Raw genomic sequence first — 18,793 nt, forward strand, 5'->3', positions numbered from 1 at the left:
GTTAATTTTCCAAGAAAACATAACAATCCTTTGTGTATATACACTTAATAACAGAGTATCAAAATATGGAGCCCAAAACTGATAGAACTTGAAGGAATTCAAAATCCACAGATCCACTAATATAGTTGGAGATTTCAACACCCCTTTTTCATTAATTGATGTATCAAGCAAGTAGAAAATCAGTAAGTTGACCTGAACAGCAGTAACAATCAGCTTCATCTAATTGACATTTATAAAACAGTCCATCCAACAACATTAAAATGTACCCTCTTCTCAAGCTCATATGAAACATTCACCAGATAGACTACATTCTGGACCATAAAACACACCTTGACAAATTTATAAGAATAGAAATCATACCAAGCATGTTCTTAGATTACAATGGAATTATCAGAAATCAATAATAGAAAAAGCTGGAAAAACTCAAAATATTTTGAAATTAAACAACATACTTCTAATAACACCTGGGTCAAAAAAGAAGCCTCAAGAGAAGTTTAAAATATCTTAAATAAAATACAACCTATCAAAACTTGAAGATACAGCAAAAACAGTACTTCGAGGAAAATGTAGAGCACTGAATGAATATATCAGAAGAGAAGAAACATCAAAAATCTAAGCTTCCACTTTAGAAAACTGAAGAAGAAGAGCAATTTAAACTTCCTGCAAGCAGAAAAAAATAGTAATAATAAAAATTAGAGCAGAGATCAATGAAACTGGAAAGAGGAAAACAACAGAGAAAATTAATAAAAACCAAAAGTTGGTAACCTCTAGCCAGATTAACCAAAAAGAGAGACAGAGACAGAGTCAGAGAGACAGAAAGATAAAGAAAGAGAAGGCACAAATTAATGAGGGGTCATGACTACTGATTCCCACAGACATTAAAAAAATAATGAAGGAATAATATGAACAACTCCATAGCCCAAAATTTGAAAACAAAGATGAAATGAACCACTTCTTTGAAACACACAAACTACCAAAACTCATACAAGCTGCCATGGACTCCCAGGGCCTCTACCCACCAGCTTCAGCACACCAAAGCCAGACCTCTAAGTACTCATCTCTTTGGGAGCCTATAATATAAGTACCCTCAAACCCCTGAGTCTCTCACCCCATCAATCAATCCAGTTCTCTTCTGATTCCTTTCAAAAAACTATCAGAAAGTACAACTCCCTCGGAAATGCAACACATCTTGGCAACAACTCAAGTCTAAGAAGAATCTACGGGGAACTGCTGGAAATAACTGTTTCTTGGCAATCTTGTGGCCATCCAAACCCACCACCATATCTCATGTCCCTGATACCCTCTTTTATCACCTATCCACCATTTATCCTTCTGCTATGTCTTCATCCCCATACTGTCCTGTGCTTCCTCTTCCTAATTTACCCTCCACCTGCTCCTCTTTCTAAACCTTTCTGCCATGACTTTTGGAAATGAGACTTCAAGTTTAATAAATCCTTCTACATCTTTGAATTCTTCACAAAAATTTCCTCCATCTTCTATGCCTTAACTTCGCTTTCCCCACCTCGCCCCCACAACTGCCAAAAGATATTACCACCGCTTCTCTTTATAAACCTTAAGACTTTTAGTAAATATTACATAATATTATATAGTACTTTGTTTTCATCTATTTCACTTATCACCATATCTAGTAAGCATGATGAGTCAGTAAACCAAATGGATACCATTTTCAAAGGAATAACTGACAGCAGTCTTGAAGGAACAAACACTGTGGCAACACTTAACAGTATTATAAGGTATTTCAAAATTTAGTTCTAAAATTTAACAGATACAGTACATACAATTTAGTGAAAGTTACCCATTTCCAAAATACAGGTATTTTTTTCTCCTTGATTTGTACAACAAATAATCTACTTTAGTTTTTAATTATATATACAAATGAATTAAATCATATAGATTATACAATAGTCGTAACAACATATACTGTACTTTGCTGTGTAAGTACAACCTGTAAGAAGGAACACTAATGCAAGAGAGGTCTGTAAATATAATAAGTTATAAGTTGACAAATATCCAATGAAAAAATTCATGGTAAAAGACAGCAGAGAGTCTCAGGGAGTCCAACTTTGAGATATGCTCTCTCCCCAGTTGTCATACTGGCACCACAGGCTTTTGTTGGTGGTTAACAGGGTGGCTCATCTGTGTGGGGCACTGGTACACAATAGTAGTTATGTTCTACCTCACAAATGAGTACACTTCATTGAGTTTATACTCAGTAGGGCAGTGTTTGCAAACCACTTAGATTCCAGGACGGAAAGAGCTACAAAAATGAAACATCCAGTCCTTCTCTGAGGCTTGTTATTAGCCTCTGTTAGCCACAGGTTACAGGGCACTAAACACTATGTACTGTGTGTTTGCTTGTAACCACTATGAAAAATAGCCTATAACATCTTTCTGAAGACTCCTAGAAAATTTTAAGTTAATTTAAACTCTGGGAATTTAACTGGGACATACTTCAATTCTTAGAACTAGTTTCTGACAAAATACCTCACTAATTCTTTCTTCGGTGTCTATTCAATATTGTTTCAACCAACACTATTCAATATACTACCACTAAAATTTAATGCAACTGGTGGGGAAAAAGTGAAGAGGGTAAAATAGTCAGTTTTATTTGAAGCTAAGTTAATTCCAGCCTACAAATAAGCTTCTTCCTGGATAAGAAATGCTTTAGAAAAATGAATTCACATAGCTTAATAGCCCAGATATGTGTAAGATAATTCTTTCCATACACATTACATAAGTTAGAGAACCTAAAACAAAATCCTAAATAAGACATTATACTGATGTCCTCAAAACAGCTTGTCAAAACACTTCTCAAAGATTTCTGTCGTGTAGCATGTGCACAAAAATCCAAAGTATTCGTGAGATGGGCAATGTACAGCATCTACAACAACTCTAGAAACAGTATAGATCCACTTTGAAGAATAGTTACGTAATTATATAAAATTATTAAAAGCTATTAAAATGTTTATGAAAGCACTGTTTTTTTAAAAGTAACGTTTCTCCCAATTTATGGTAGTGAACTGTAGTCTGAGCTTCTCTGGCCTGGGTAAAAAATTTACATGTATTTTAACAAAAGAAACTAGTGGCAAATGTACTTAACTGCATTTTACATAGCATTTAATTTAGAATCTCTGGAAAGCAGAGAAAATTTATGACAACTCATTTTATCATCTCAAAATTCCTACTTTCCTGGGACAATTTCATGAAAATGTTCATGAAATTCCTAGAAATACTTTATTACATTGTTTTTTAATAAAACAGGGTATATGATTTACAGAGATTGTAAAGTATAAACAATGTAAGACACTGTCAAAAGAGAAAAAAATCAACATGTACCTTCGAAACAGAAATCTCATGTGACATTCTCTTTCTCCCAAGATGTGAAGTACATTAGAAAAGAACAGACATTTCACTAAACTCAAGTATCCTCAAAAATGATGGAATTTTTTTAAATTTCTACAAATTTGCCCATTAATGTCTGCTGACTTTAAGCAGCTATGTAATAGCATAAAACATACACTGTAAAGAAATGATTTGACAGGATGGTCACACAACATTATGAATGTACTATATACCACTGGTTATATACTGTAAAAATTGTTAATTTTATATTATGTGACTGTCATATCAACACTAATTTTTATATAATAATTTTATATTAATAAATTTAAATTTTCTATAAATCAAACAATAAATTTTTTAATGATTTAAAGTAAGGTAAAATTAAGAGTCTAACCCATAAACATTACATTCCCCTAATTTTTAAGTGAAAAAAATGTATTAATTGAATGTTTTATTATTATTTACTCTGAAATGCATAAAAACTTCCCATTCTCCACTAACTTTAGATATATCTATAAACCATAAAAAGCTAATCTATTTGACATTCAGAGTCAAATATCATTAGAAGCTTGACTAATCTAGTTTTCATTTTTTTTAAATCCAATATGTGTCTATGAAGATAGATTTTAATGGAGCAAAGAGGAAAGAGATTGTTATTTTCAAATCCCATTTTACCAACTAGGTGAATGAAACAAGGACTGTGGCTTCCCACAAATCTCTGTCCAGCAACTTTTCTTTAGCTTAATATCTACTTTAAACATAATCAGTTTAAAACAGAAACAAACAACAATGAAAAAGCCAGACACAAAAACCTGAGAAATATTTTTTAAGAGAAAAATGAACAGTCATAAAATATTAAGTCATATGGTCACAACTGAAAATGTTAAGTGAGCAGAAATATTTTCCAGGAGACAAAGAACAATGTAGAAGAAGAGGCAAAGAAGGTTCTCAGAGCCCAATCTATATATCAATAACGCAAAAAACAAAACCCTAGGGCCTTTATACATGATTAAGAACCATATGAGCCTCATCCTTCTCTGAATATTTTATAATTCAGAATCTATTTTCCATCCAAAATTAAGGCAATGGTATTTGTTAAGTATCAAACTTCATACAGCAGAGTGCTTAATATTCTGTCTTCATCTTCTAGATTCATTTCTTATGAGCAACCCAGCTCCACATAACCATGTTATGATTCTCAACTTAAAATATCGAACTCCAATAAAAAACTAAGTGAGGATTATGAATATTATCCCCCCAATACCTCATGATCATATGAAAGATACACACTAACTCAAAGTAGAAAAGCAAAAATAAACAGCATGTCAGTAATTAATTTGTTAAGTATATTACTACTATGTATATTTTCTATTTGTATAATTTAATTTTAAAACTTATAAATTATGTCTATATAAGCTAATATACCAAAGAATTTTTGTTATATAATCATTCAAGTGGTTTTCTTACTCTACATAGATTTTCTTCTGAAAAGACACCACACATGAGTATCATGTTAAAATGCTGTATGTGCTTCATATATATAATTAGTCATATTTAGCTTTCTGATACAATATATTGATATATCTGTTAAATCTGAAGAACTATAAGTATTTAATAGACTAATTCATGGCACAAAAATATATAGGCATATATGTATGCTTTTTGTCCTTACAACTTAAAATGAAATTAAATTTTCCTCTCTAATATTTATCATTCAATTTATATATTCTGTAAGTCGTCCATAGAACCAAATCAGTTACTAAATATCAAAATATCATTTATCACGGCATGTATTCAACTGCTGACAATAATAGTATTAGTAATATAAGTAGCATATGAAAGCTATTAGAGTCATCCAGTTCCCTGACCCAAATCATTCCAAGCATGATTTTGGGGGAGGATGAAATCAAAGGATTAGCACAAATGTAAAATCAGCCTCCTTACATATCAGATAAAAATCAAGGTAGAAAGAGCATGTATGTGTGTGTGTACCTGCTTGTGTGTTTGTAAGGAGAGTATCTTCAGTACTGGAATAATCATACAATTTGTTTCATACCTGTGCTCCATAGATATATTTATCCAACATCTTGCCTCCTATTGTCTGCCCTCCTATGTCCCAAACTTGAAGAGTAACATTCAAGTTTCCTAGAGTACAAAAAAATGAATATAAAACTAAGAATACAAAAAAAGTTAAGGAACAATATAACAATTGAATACAGTTTCACAGAACATTAAGTCACAGTGATAAACTCTGAACCTAATTTGTCTTTTATTCTGCATGTTCGCATGGTCACATATTTGGAATTGTGAAATAATGTTGTCAAAAGAGATAACAGTGGGAAATTTAGATTTACACTTTACCCCATTTCCATGAAACCACATTTATAATCACCTTCAAAACAGAAGAAAATAAAAAAAGCTTTAATTCACAAACTTCTTAAACCTTAAAGAATTTCTTTTCTTAAACAGGGCATAAAATAAAGCACTTATATGTGGAATAAGATATATAATTTAAAAATTAAAAGTGGGCTTCCCTGGTGGCGCAGTGGTTGAGAGTCCGCCTGCCGATGCAGGGGACACGGGTTCGTGCCGCGGTCCGGGAAGATCCCACGTGCCGCGGAGCGGCTGGGCCCGTAAGCCATGGCCGCTGGGCCTGCGCGTCCGGAGCCTGTGCTCCGCAGTGGGAGGGGCCGCAGCAGTGAGAGGCCCGCGTACCGCAAAAAAAAAAAAAAAAAAAAAAAAATTAAAAGTGAACTTTATATACTAATGTACCTTATTACACATAATGAATTTTCCTGTAAGTTCTAAACTCCATAGGTTCTAAAACTCACAGATTACTAATAGACTACAAAAATGGTCCCACAGTTTCAACTTCAATGAATTTTTAAATTTGAATGTCAGCTACTATATACAATAGTGAACATAATTTTAAAATTATATGTTTTGAAATTTAACCTATAAAATATGAACGTTTTGACAGCCCTCTTCAGAACTGATGTAGGTTACATACCCAGTATATCACTAAATATTATGATGCATTTATACCTGTTCAAAGCGTTCCACTGAAACAAATTATAATATGTGCTTCAAAGCCCTCATAAAATAGTCTAACAAATCTCTTCCCCATACAAACATATAAAAGCATTCTAAAATACTAAAGGGCAATCTTTAAAATTCTTTTGTCCATTTTGCAAAATATTTACTTGTTAAAAAAATTATGTTATTCTCTATTATCAATGCAATTACAAAATTTAAAGATCAAGTTCGATATGCTTTACAGTTTAACATTTCAAACTATTTCTCCTAATAAAATTATGCAGCTTTCTCCCAAAGGCAGACAAAATCTCAACTAGTACCTTCAAAATGAGCTCCCACACCAAAAATGTATCTTTCTGAATGATTTGCAAATCAGGAAAACTCAAAAACTTAGACACTAAGAAACTAGTCTCACTTCAAATACAAACCAGAAAAGGATTATATAGATATGAATTTTTATGCCAATGCAAAACACTAAAACTGGAGAATGTTAGTCACACCATTCAACGTTGCAACTGAAAAGAAAGTACGACACTGGATTAAGCAGCCAAGTTTTACCCTTAACTCTAAGTCTTGTTGGGTCTGTATTACAATCTTTCCATTATTTGGATGTAGGTCTGTTCCATCTGCCAACCTGCAGAGGATTTACATGAGCAACTTCCATTAGCATTAATGAGAGCTACTGAAGTTCATTACCCGTCATCATTCCCAAATATACACACTTTCAACGCTCACAGAGTAATGACCGAAATGTTCTTAAAGGTCTATGAATAAAAAAATCAAAACGTCACAGACTAATACTTACGCAACAACTTATGTAAACCCAATATCTTAAAAATCTAAATTTTTCGATACTCAAAATTCACTCTCCTACAATGCTGTCTCAAATTAAGCAGGTGAGAAAGGGCTAGTCGACACTATAAGTATATCAAATAGTTTCAGAAGCCCCTAGATAAACAGGCAGTACTCTGTTCATTTTACTCTCAAAATTCTTGTTATTTGTTTACTAAAAAAAACAGTACTCAACAATATTAACTTTTTTAAGTAAGATTTTAGGCAACACTTAATAAAGGGCATTTAATCCCATTTTCTTCAAGGTCAATAAATCCTATCACTTAACTTCATATCAAGAAATATGAAGCTTTTTTCCTTTAATTTCTGATATTTACTTATGATATTTAGATCCTATCCTATCTGTAACTTTAGAAACATGATCTTCATTACATGTTTTCAAATTCTGACTACATCATTTCAAGACTGACTCTAAATCGTTTATAACTATCTCCCACCTGAGAGGTTTATATTTGTGTGCTGAGGATATTTTTTAAATCCATACTTTTCCAAATAAACACTGTTTGTTGTTCTTGGCTTGTTTTTCTTTAATACACATATTCTAGTGCCTCAGATAAAAATAGCTATGCACTACTAATAACCCACTAATACACAATGCTAGCCAAAAAATAAAATTTTGCTATCGTTATAGCTACAACAAATGATATTGACTTCATAGTTATTTCATGTATCTAGAAAAGTATTTTTAACTTCCACATGTGAATTTTAGGCTTATTAACACATAAAAATAAAAATAAATGGGAGTTTCCTATTTGGGAAACAAAATAATATAGAATTCAAATTAATATTCCTTTTAGTTTTTGCAAACAAAAACATATGAAGGCTTCCAGTATATTTTCAAAATGACATGCCTATAAAGCTATATAAGAATTTTCAAATAATCAACATTGAAAAATTTTTAAAAACCAAGAATCCATCTAATATAAATTTGTAACTAATAAAGAATGTTAAGGAGGAAACTGTCAGCAATCTAATCCCAAATGCAAAATACTAGAAAATTCCTGCTCTTCTGTAAGCAATGACATTTAACTAGGGAAAAAAATAAATAAATGAGGTGACAAAATACAGGTAAGTTGCTTTTGGTATGAATCAAAGCCACCAAGAGGATTCAACAGTGACCTTGTAAAAGTACACTTGGTGCCTTGGTTAACCTTACTTAAAGTGCTGCATAGTCAAGATGGAACTAAAAACACAAGTCTGCCCACTTCTTGTACTAAAGACTTAGAAATCCTTTTCACAGTAGAACACTGTTTACTGACTGTACCCACAAGCTTCCTGAAAGTATTTTGACTAAGGCTCTTAAGAAGCTCTATCAGCAGAATCTCTGACTAACAGATACACTATTTTAAGCAGTAAAATCTGCACAGTGGTTGCATCCAGACTATACAGCATACCAGATCATGAAATATACTAACATGGATGAGTATTTGCAGAGTAATGACCTTGAAAACTTGCATGAAGAGAATGTCAATAGATGAACAGGAGGTATTACACCTCTAACAATCTGAATGGACAGAAGACTTACTAGAATACTAACAAATATTAGATTTGCCTCCTATGCTGCTGTACCATAAATTCAATTAATGCTGCCTGTAATGTTTTAGCAAATGATACAAATATTAATCCTTGGACACAATGAATTAAAGTTAAAGTATATAAAGGGTATAATATAAACCTTTTAATTTATTAACCTCATTTCTTAATGTACCTATTAATATAAAATCAAGTTACATTAAAAATTTTTTTCTTACTGAAATTTCTACCACAATTTTGAGTCAATTAAATAGAATAAAACCAACTGCCGTTTTATAAAAAGAGATATTTTTCTGGAACTCTGTCCATCAAAATAAAACCTTAATCAGGAAAATTAAAATATATATTCATTAAGAGTATATATTTCCTAATGTTATTTTTAACCTAAGTACTTTCTAACTCTAAAATATATTATAAATTTGGATTTCAAAAATACCAAATATTTTTTACAAAGTCATCAAAATTTAAAAATCAGTAGTATTGTGCAAAAAATCAGAAATTATCATATATATTACATATATAAAATGTCCAAAACCAGTCTTAAAATGTTTTTAATGTTTGCGTAGATGCTTGCTCCTTTAAGTCTTTGAACTGAAAAATCAGAAAAATTAAACAATATTAATAACATAGAAAGTTAGTGCTTTTGCTAATTATCATCGAAAACAAAACAGTCAGTAATTAAATACACTTTGAGGCTCTCTGTGTACAACTGGCATCTCTGAAAAAACTGTTGCAAAATAAGTTTTCAGTATGTATATTATGGGATTTGTACATGTATTCTACTAGTGACTGTTGTAAATATTCTGAAAGCAGTATTAACCTATCCATAAGAGTGAGAATAATAAAAATGAGATTTTCAGTTTTGAATACATTAAAAGAAAATACAAATGAAACAAAATACACGTTTCTCATTAAACCTCTTTATGAATAATAACTTAGTAATGGCAAACTGGAATTCTTTTCTCAAGCTATATCTTCTAATTTATTTTTCATTGGTAGCCGAATACCAACCATCACAAAATATAAGAGAGTATATTACTAGTGAGATATGCAGAATACCTTCAATTACCAAGAGTTTTCATTAGCTGTTCTAAAACATTCATAGAGTTGTCTGATAGATGGAGCATTTGAGAGGTTAACATTTTCAAAAATATCATAATTTATTAAACCGTTTCCCACTATATCACTCACGTTCCAGTATATGAATCTGACACTACACTTGCAACTGTTTTTATTCAAATGTGTTTCCTCAGAGAGGAGAAAGATGGACTAGTTTATGAAGTCAATCAAGATAAACTGCTTTTAATAAAATACTTTAAACATATAATTTAAGCACAAGTGAATAGACAGAGCATTTTAAAGCCCCAATTGTTCAGAAACTAACTTAAAACAGAAACCACTCTTTTTTTGTTATTATTTCCCTGTATTTCCCACAAAATGTGCTGCAACTGGCATCTAAATAGTTTCTTTGCATGGTGAACTGAAACATCTTGAATGCTCAAACTGTATTTTTATGAGTGCCTAGGGACCCTAAATTTTAGTGGTCTATTAAATGCCAGCAATTTCATGCTGCCTTGCATAAAACAGCATTCACATATTAGAGCACAGAAGTTCCATAGCTACATTATACTTCTGTTCCAACTTTCTCTCAAACAAAAAACTGAAGCAGAGGTTAATCAAAATAATATTTAAAAAAATAATCCTTTCCAGTCTTCTCACATTTAGTTCATACAATACCTGTTGATAATTACATGGCATTTGATTTTGTTTTTAACTTTAGAATTTTATAAGCAACTATTGTTTATCCACAAGAAATGTGCAGTGGTCAGAAACACTGGGAGAGTGGGGAGGATATAAACTTTTTCCTTACACACATGGACAGTATGTCTTCATGGTAGATGCTGATGAAAGTTAACCTCCCTAAGATAGATTTACTGATTATATATATTTTCACATACAAACAGCCCCAAAATTTATTTTACACATTTCTGCTTATGTCCCTTATTGTCAGATATGGACAATTTTCTATGTTAATACATTTTAGTCTCTTACCTGGTAACATTATTCTTCTCAAAAAGAAATCCAGTCCTATAGTTTGTTTGTACTGTTTCCCAAAAGTTTCTTGAGCAAAACACGTAGCTAAGGAGGTCTAAAAAATTGATGCACAGAATATCAAAATTAATGTCTTTGTTTTAGAAATGTAAACATAAAATCACTACTAAATCTTATTAAGTAATCTTAATATTTATACTCCCATTAATCCATCAAGCAACTTTAAGCAGTTCTAATCAGTTACAAGGGGAAGAGGGACTTAACATTCCACCAGGTAAATTTCACTTGCCAACCAGCTATCAGTGGCAACAACAGACTAATCAGCTAAATCTCTTTCAATCCCAATTGTCAAGCTCCCTACACCTTGCTGGAAATTCGAATTTGAGAATTATCAACAGAGAAAACTAAACCAACATGATTAAAGATCTGAATCTTATATGTCCCTATATATCAGTTCAATACAACTTTCAGAGATGTTTCATTTCTGAGGTTAAACATCTGAGTAGTTTGTGCCCTCAGCCAATAAGAAGTAGAACTAATTAAGGAGAGGAAAGCCCGTTTATAGAATTTCCTTTCTTTTCTCCCCCCACAAGAAATATGTCTAATTTTTCTCTATATTAAAAATGTTGTACTTCCCTGGTGGCGCAGTGGTTGGGAATCCGCCTGCCAGTGCAGGGGACACGGGTTCGAGCCCTGGTCCGGGAAGATCCCACATGCCATGGAGCAACTAAGCCCGTGCACCACAACTACTGCGCCTGCTCTCTAGAGCCCGCATGCCACAACTAGTGAGCCCACGCGCCTACAGTCCGTGCTCTGCAACAAGAGAAGCCACCGCACCACAACAAAGACCCAACACAGCCAAAAATTAAATATAAATAAATAAATTTATTTTTAAAATTTGTTAAATGAAAATTATTCTATAGAATGACTGATAATATTTATCTTTTAAATTAAGAAGTTGATATTTTTAATATTAAGCAGACAAAAATAAATATAGTCCATCCAAGAACCATAAAGCTTAAAAGTCACAAGAATATTATAACCAGAACAAATATATATATACATTTTTTAAATAACAACTCTAAGTTACATTCAAAACTCTAGAGTTTCTTTAGGATACCATTTCTTACCAAAGCAAAAGAATAATCGAGTAACAACTGAAATAACTCAATAACTCAAAAGCTTCTTAAACATTTTAAATGTATTATTTATTTATTTGTAGACTTCCCCAAAAAGAAGAGAAAGGGAGTTTCATGAAGCTTTTATGCTCTTCAAGACAGATTCCTAAAGTTAAGGAAAAATAGCTCTTTCTTATTTTGAAAGTTAAAATTAGATGTCAATTCCTAAATAATGAAAACTAAGATAAAATTTCCAAGATAGCTTACTATAATTAATTACAACATAAGTACAGTAGTGCAAAAGAAAACTTGGCCAAACTTCAATTCCTTTAAACAAAAAGACCTAAAATCCCTTTGACATAAGAACCATATTTTTCATATAAATGGCAATTTGCACACACTAACGTCAATTCTTTTAATATTTAAATACTCAGCATTTGTAAGAAATCACTAAAATATTTGGTCAAATATTTATTGAGCACCATAAGAAAGATGTTCTGCTAGACTCTGAGAAATAAACTCACTACACCAAAATGAAAATTCATTTGGCTTCCTTGATAATATAAAAACTAAGAGATTAGGGAAAAAAAAGTAAGCATTCTTTTTTAAATCCTTTTTTCATTTAGCCTTGTTTATGCCATTGAGCTTATTTAACTTAGAGCACAAAATCATCTGTGAAGAGGCTCAGAGTTCTAGAGAAAAATAATTAACACTACTTATACTATTACAGATATTTCAAAATGTTTAATATATGGATGGCTGAAACACCTTTATAAATCTAAGACAAACTCAAGGCACATGTAACTTCAGCTTAGTGTTTCTTTTCCTAAAAATCGGACTTCTAGATTTTGAAAGTCTCACACTTTTGAGGCAAACATAAAGCTAGAATTTTCAATTGGAATAGAGTACAATCTGTCAAAAGTATAGGTCATTGCAAACAAAGAATATTAAAATGGGTTCTTATACCATCTCCAGACATCTCACTATAAAAATTAATCAGAAAATCAACTGAATCAGTGGGAAGGAGGCACATCCTCTTCAATTATCTAGATATTATGCTATCTTTCTCATTCAATAATTTCTCAGAAGTCATTGTATAAATATCCTTTTTAAACAATTATGAAGAGAACAACCATCTTTCATATCTGTAACTCTTTTTTTCTGATTCTTTATAGTTTTTTTGTTTGGCGAACTTTTGCTAACAATTTTTAACCGTACTACATTTACTAATACTGAAAAGACACCATAAAAGAATATTTTGCCTCAAAAAAAAAATCTTAAGAAGTATATAATAAAATCCAAAGTATGACTCAAAACAGGAAAGAAACAGAAACACGTGTTAATAGCAAAAGGAGCTAAATTTCTCTTGAATAAACTGTTAGTGGTCATCTCAACATTCTATTGCTTTTGTAAGGGTGTATAAAAATGCCCTGAGTTAGAACTAGCAAGAAAAACTGATACTAGAAAAAATGGCCAGGAGTTAAATCAGGATACAAGTAAGAATGAAAGAGAGGCTGAATTCATAATAGAAAAGAACAGTAAAAGAAACAGAATGGGAATGTTGGTAGCTGCCAATAATACGGCAATAATCTGAAAACTGAACAGGGTATGGAAAAAAACAAAAGTTGATATATGAATAATGAAAAAAGGTTAGATTTCTGATGCTGGTATCCAGAAATTTCTGGCAGAAAACAATCTTTACAATTTTAAAATAGATTAGTCAAGATGACAAAGACTAAATCAGAATGCCATAAACAGTATCACTGTTATCCTTTGAAGCAGAATGATAATCCTAATTCAATAATATAGAAGGAAAAAAGTACGCTTTGTTGTACACTAGATAAAATTTTTGACAGAGATGAAAAATCATAATTATTCACACTAAATTAGTAACAAGAGGAAAATGTATGACAGGCTAGATGAAAAACCTAGATAGAAATTATGAACAAATTTCAACAGAGAAATACATGTATGATAATGGATGAATATTGGGGAAAAAAATTAACAAAAATTTAAAGAATTATGATAGAATGTAAGATAATGGAAAATTTTTGTGTCTTTTTATACATGTATTAGTGTTATAGACAGTCATTATAGTTTTAAACAGGAAATAAATTCAGTTATGAGTTCACCATAAAAAGATTTAGGAAATGAAAAATTAGAAGACATTCAAAAGAAAATACGAATGAGAAAACTATAAAAATAGAACTTAAAATTTTTACTGAATAAGGGTGTTAGAAACAATGCTGATTCATTTAAAACAACTCATCCATTCAAAAAGTTGTTACAAGTGTACAAAAAGTCATATAATACTTTATAAAGAAAAGTGATCCCAAGTTCTTTTCTTCCTCAAAATGTTTAAAAGTAATCAGAGCATATTAAGTTGTTTTTCCTCAATAATAAAAATCAATAACAAAATATCAGGGATGGCAAGAAAGAAATTAACAAGAATCCTCCAAATCCTGCATATGAATGACACCTTTCCCTAGGGCCCTAGGAACTCAAATCTCAGAACGAAAGACAGGAGCAGCTGTGCAGTGCCAACTGCCAGGGAAGATGTATCGAGCAGTCGTCACCATAGGAACCAGGGTCCAAACTACACCAGGAACATGAAAACGTGAAGCCGAAAACGGGAAACTGGTAACAATAATAACCAGTGTTTCTGAAGCCTCTAGTTGAGAAAGCGGATGGAAGAAGAAAGGAGACAAACTCTAACAATATTCCCAGAAACAGTGTTGGCGCCATTGATAGGAGCGACAGGTGTGAAGGTTGGCCGGGCAGAGGCTTTTCACCTTATTTGGGGCGTGGATCAAGAACCCTTTAAGATCTTATGGACCATCTCCAAAGAGCAAGCACCGGGCAATGTTTATTCCACCTCAGGAGCTCCACAACCCTGGGTTAAAGACCTGTGCCTACGAGGTAAGGGGACTGGCTGCCAGATATTCTCACGCACTCACTCTCATTCATTCAACCAACTGTCACTGAAAGACAGACTTTAAGGCAATGATCCCCTCTGTCATGTTAGCAGCTCTGCCCTCAGCAACCAGTCCAGAATAGGAGTTCAATAGATATTTGTTGAATGAATGTTTGTGTTGACAGGTGCTGTGCTGGGAACAGAGATGAACAAATATGATGCTCTAAAAGTGCAACTAACATTTACTGAGTGCACACCATGTTATGAAAGCTTTATATAGATTTTCATATTTAATGTGGATTTGCACACTTCACCCTTCGAGGAGACCCCTATCAATATACCCATCTTACAGATGAAGTACAAACAGGATAGCAATTTGCCCTCCAATGATCCGACGAGTAAGTGATGGAGCCCCAATTCTCTCACCCAAGGAATCTGATTCCAGCGTCAAGTTCTTGGGAGATCCCAGTACAGTGGAGCCATCAGAAACGGTAAACGGGGGGAAAGGAGCAAAGTGTGACCTGGACTAAAGTAAAAAGAGGTAAGGTGCCTTGGCAGATCCTTGCCAGTCCTCAGAGGCGAGAAGCTGGAAAGCTTCCCAGGGAGACGATACTGGCTCGTGTCTTAAAGAAGTAGGAGTTCGAGATCCAGGCAGGGGTTAGGCAATGACTTTTTTTTTTTTTTTTTTTAATTTAAGAGGAGCTGGACAGCTCTCGACGGACTTCACCAAGCGCCTATTAGTGTCGAACCCCAGGCCACGACCTCGCGGGCCCAAGCCCAGACGCCCCGGGGCTCGGGGACATAAGGCGACGCCGGGGGGGGCGGGGAGGAGGCTGGAGGACGCCAGAGCCGGCCGGGGTTCCTGCAGGCCTGGCACGGCGGGCCCGCTCGAGGACTGACCTTCCCGGAGGTGCCGTCCCCCAGCACGACGATTTTCAGTTGCCGGTCCTGGCTCTCCTCCTCTGAGTCCGACATGGTGTCCCAGGAACCAGGCCCACCTCCCCTCCCTCCCCACCGAGGTAGAAGGAGGAAGGGAAGGAGGGGGGTCTCTGGGGGCGGGGGAGAGGAAGAAGGGCAGCAGTGGGGGCAGCACCCCCCGTCCCGGTGTCTCAGCGGTCGCCGGAGGTATCCGGGCAGAATCACTCGCCAGAAGCCATCTTGCCCGCCTCCCCTACCCTTTGCGCGTTGGCCCCGCCCCCTGAGCGCGACGTCGGGCGCGCTCCCCCGCATCTGTGCCAACCCGCGCAGACCGCTAGCCTTCCTGGCGGGCCGACCCATCCGCAGGCTTGGGAAAAGGAGGCGTTCGAACCGAGCAGGCGAGACACTGCGCCACACTCGCAGGGACATTTGGCAAGAGAAAAAAAGATGTGTATAACTTAAGCTAGGTAGAAAAACGGGGTCAGAGTACCGCGCAGACGTTCTATTAAATTCCCTTGTTTCCATCTCCCCCTGTGAAGGTTCCTGAAGCGAATGGTTTAGCCCGACGAGGAGGGAGGGTGGGGTGACGCCGTGGCCGCGCGCCGCGGTTGCCATGGAAGGCAGGACACATGAGAGGCAGCGGGGCAGGGCCTGCCTCAGGGCGCCGGAGACGCAGGTTGCCAGGCGGAACAAGCTAGGGAGGGGCCTCTGCAGCAGTGTGGGCGCCGGGGTTCGCGCCCCGGGAAGAGCGGCGACTTGGTGGAGGAGGGGGCGGTTGCTAAGGACGTAGCTGCTGCACAGCGAGGCTGCCGGGCGGCGCGAGGCGTGGAACGTAGCTCTGGTGCTGCTTTGTTTCCTCCTCTCAGACCTTGGGTTTCCTCGTCCAAACAGCGGAATCTGATCATTCACGAAGCACTTAAGCTAGAGCAGCAGTTCTCAAAGTATGATCCAGGGAACCCTGAGGGTTCCAATAAAGTCAAAACTATTTTCCTAATAATTCATTTAATTTTTTTCCTTTCTCACGTTCATGTTCTCACAAGTATAAGTAGAGGTTTTCCAGAGGATGCATGATGTGTATATCACTCTGACAGCTAAGGGAGCAAACATTTCTCAGTATTCATTTCGATGCAGTAATGAAAGCTACAACTTACATAAACAAAAACTATTTGGGGTACACAATAATTCTTAAGAGTGTAGAGGGGGCCTTGAGCCTCAAAAGTTTGGGAACTGCTGTCCTGGATGGATGATCTCAGTCTAGTAGCGTAGGTAAAAGACATAATTGGAAATTTAAATATAATGAGATAAATTCCACTATATAAATAAATATAAATAAATATATTTTTTTTTCTTTTTTTTTTTTTTTGCGGTACTCGGGCCTCTCACTGTTGTGTCCTCTCCCGTTGCGGAGCACAGGCTCCGGACGCGCAGGCTCAGCGGCCAAGGTTCACGGGCCCAGCCGCTCTGCGGCATGTAGGGATCTTCCCGGACAGGGGCACGAACCCGTGTTCCCTGCATCGTCAGGCGGACTCTCAACCACTGTGCCACCAGGGAAGCTCAAGTTCCACAATATTAATGCCAGACTACTATATTTGTCTCCTTGTTAATTACTTTTCGTGGATTCACGTTCACTCCTCATGGGAACCCTATAAAGTAGGTAGAATTATGTCATTTTACAGATGAGGAAGCTTAAGTCACAAAGAGCTTAGCTCAGAGGCAATAGTCCTGGAAAGAATATGGGAATTCAAATGGGAAAGCAGTACAGTTTAAAGAAGTACCCATCCCTGGCAGCAGCACTGAAGTTCTAATCACAGACCTGCGCTTATTAGATGTGTGACCTTGAGCCACAATTTCCTTATCTATCAAATAGAGGCACTACCTCCTTCGTAGGGTTGAGAATTAAATGAAGTAATCACTGTAAAGTAACATAGCACAATGCCTGGCATATAATAAGCACCCTCATCATCACCATTAGACATGGTCCATATTGGAGCATCACTGCTTTCTACCCAGGTTATCTTAAACAGGATTCCTATGCAGAGCTTCAGTCCCTTCATCTGTAGATAAGGTTATCCACAATAGTCGACACCCAGTTGTTTCCAGTTCTTCCAGTTCCAGTTCTACCAGTTCCCAGTTCTTTCCCTACTCCCCACCACCACCACCATCACCACCACCAACTTTCTACATCACTGGATGTGTTAATGAGAATTAGAAGAAAAAGTTAAGTGAAAGAGCTTTGCAAAGTCCATTGTAAATGTTAGGTTGAGGAATCTGTTTTTAATGAGGACAGATTTAACCCCTTCTTGTCCATGAGGTCAGTTAATGTGGCAGCAATTGGCTTTTCCACTCGTAATGGAAATGGTTATGTGACCCAGTTTGACCAATGAGACAGAAGAGGATGTCCTTTGGGAAACATCTGGGAAAGATTTTCCTCTCTGATTTAAGAAAAGAAGAAAAGAAAGAATACAAGAGATGCAGAAGGAAGGCTCTCCCCCTTCCTTCCTTTGCTGTGATTATTTGGGTGAGGACATAATTCTTGGAGCAGCTACAGCCTTCAACACCCTACCTTCCAGGCTTCTTGTTATGGGGAATAAATCTAAGGTACTTTAGTGATGTATTCCATTACTTGCAGACAAAAACATCCCAATTGGCACAAATATTTGACTAAAAACTAGGTTTACTTAAGGCCATTTAAGTGACTTTCATGTGTTATTTCAAACTTTGCATTTTGTAATCACCAATTTCCTGGACAACGGCTTTGATGGAGAGACATCATTTATTTGGATATGGATTCATCCCTGAGACAGTATTGCTACATGAAACAAAAAGCCAATTGCGTTCTTTTAATGACCATATTTTCACATCTATCACAAGATTCCATGTTGAAAATTAGATTTGAAGACTAGGAGCCATATATATATAAATTAAAGAGAAATGGGAATCTTTTTCAGTGGTCTTAAAACTAATACCTTAACAAAGTGCTTAGAAGGAATTCTCTGGCAGTCCAGTG

General features: G+C 35.4%; 1 protein-coding gene across 5 annotated transcripts in view; it reads right to left on the reverse strand.

The window, feature by feature from the left end:
- The window catches only part of RAB28 (RAB28, member RAS oncogene family), a 125,634-nt gene extending 109,573 nt beyond the window's left edge, over nucleotides 1–16,061 (reverse strand). For all 5 annotated transcript variants that reach the window (XR_013828240.1, XR_013828241.1, XM_079920683.1 and 2 more), the window contains exons 1-3: nucleotides 15,769–16,061; nucleotides 10,837–10,933; nucleotides 5,420–5,508 (exon numbers count right to left, since the gene is read on the reverse strand). Coding sequence is in view for 3 of the 5 variants with exons in the window: in XM_079920683.1 (XP_079776809.1) it covers nucleotides 5,420–5,508; nucleotides 10,837–10,933; nucleotides 15,769–15,843 (261 nt within the window). In the remaining 2 variants the exon portion in view is untranslated. The remainder of the gene's footprint in view (nucleotides 1–5,419; nucleotides 5,509–10,836; nucleotides 10,934–15,768) is intronic.
- Nucleotides 16,062–18,793: the final 2,732 nt, after the last annotated feature.

This window comes from Stenella coeruleoalba (genome assembly GCF_951394435.1).
Source record: "Stenella coeruleoalba genome assembly, chromosome: 4".
NCBI classification, from domain to species: Eukaryota; Metazoa; Chordata; class Mammalia; order Artiodactyla; family Delphinidae; genus Stenella; species Stenella coeruleoalba.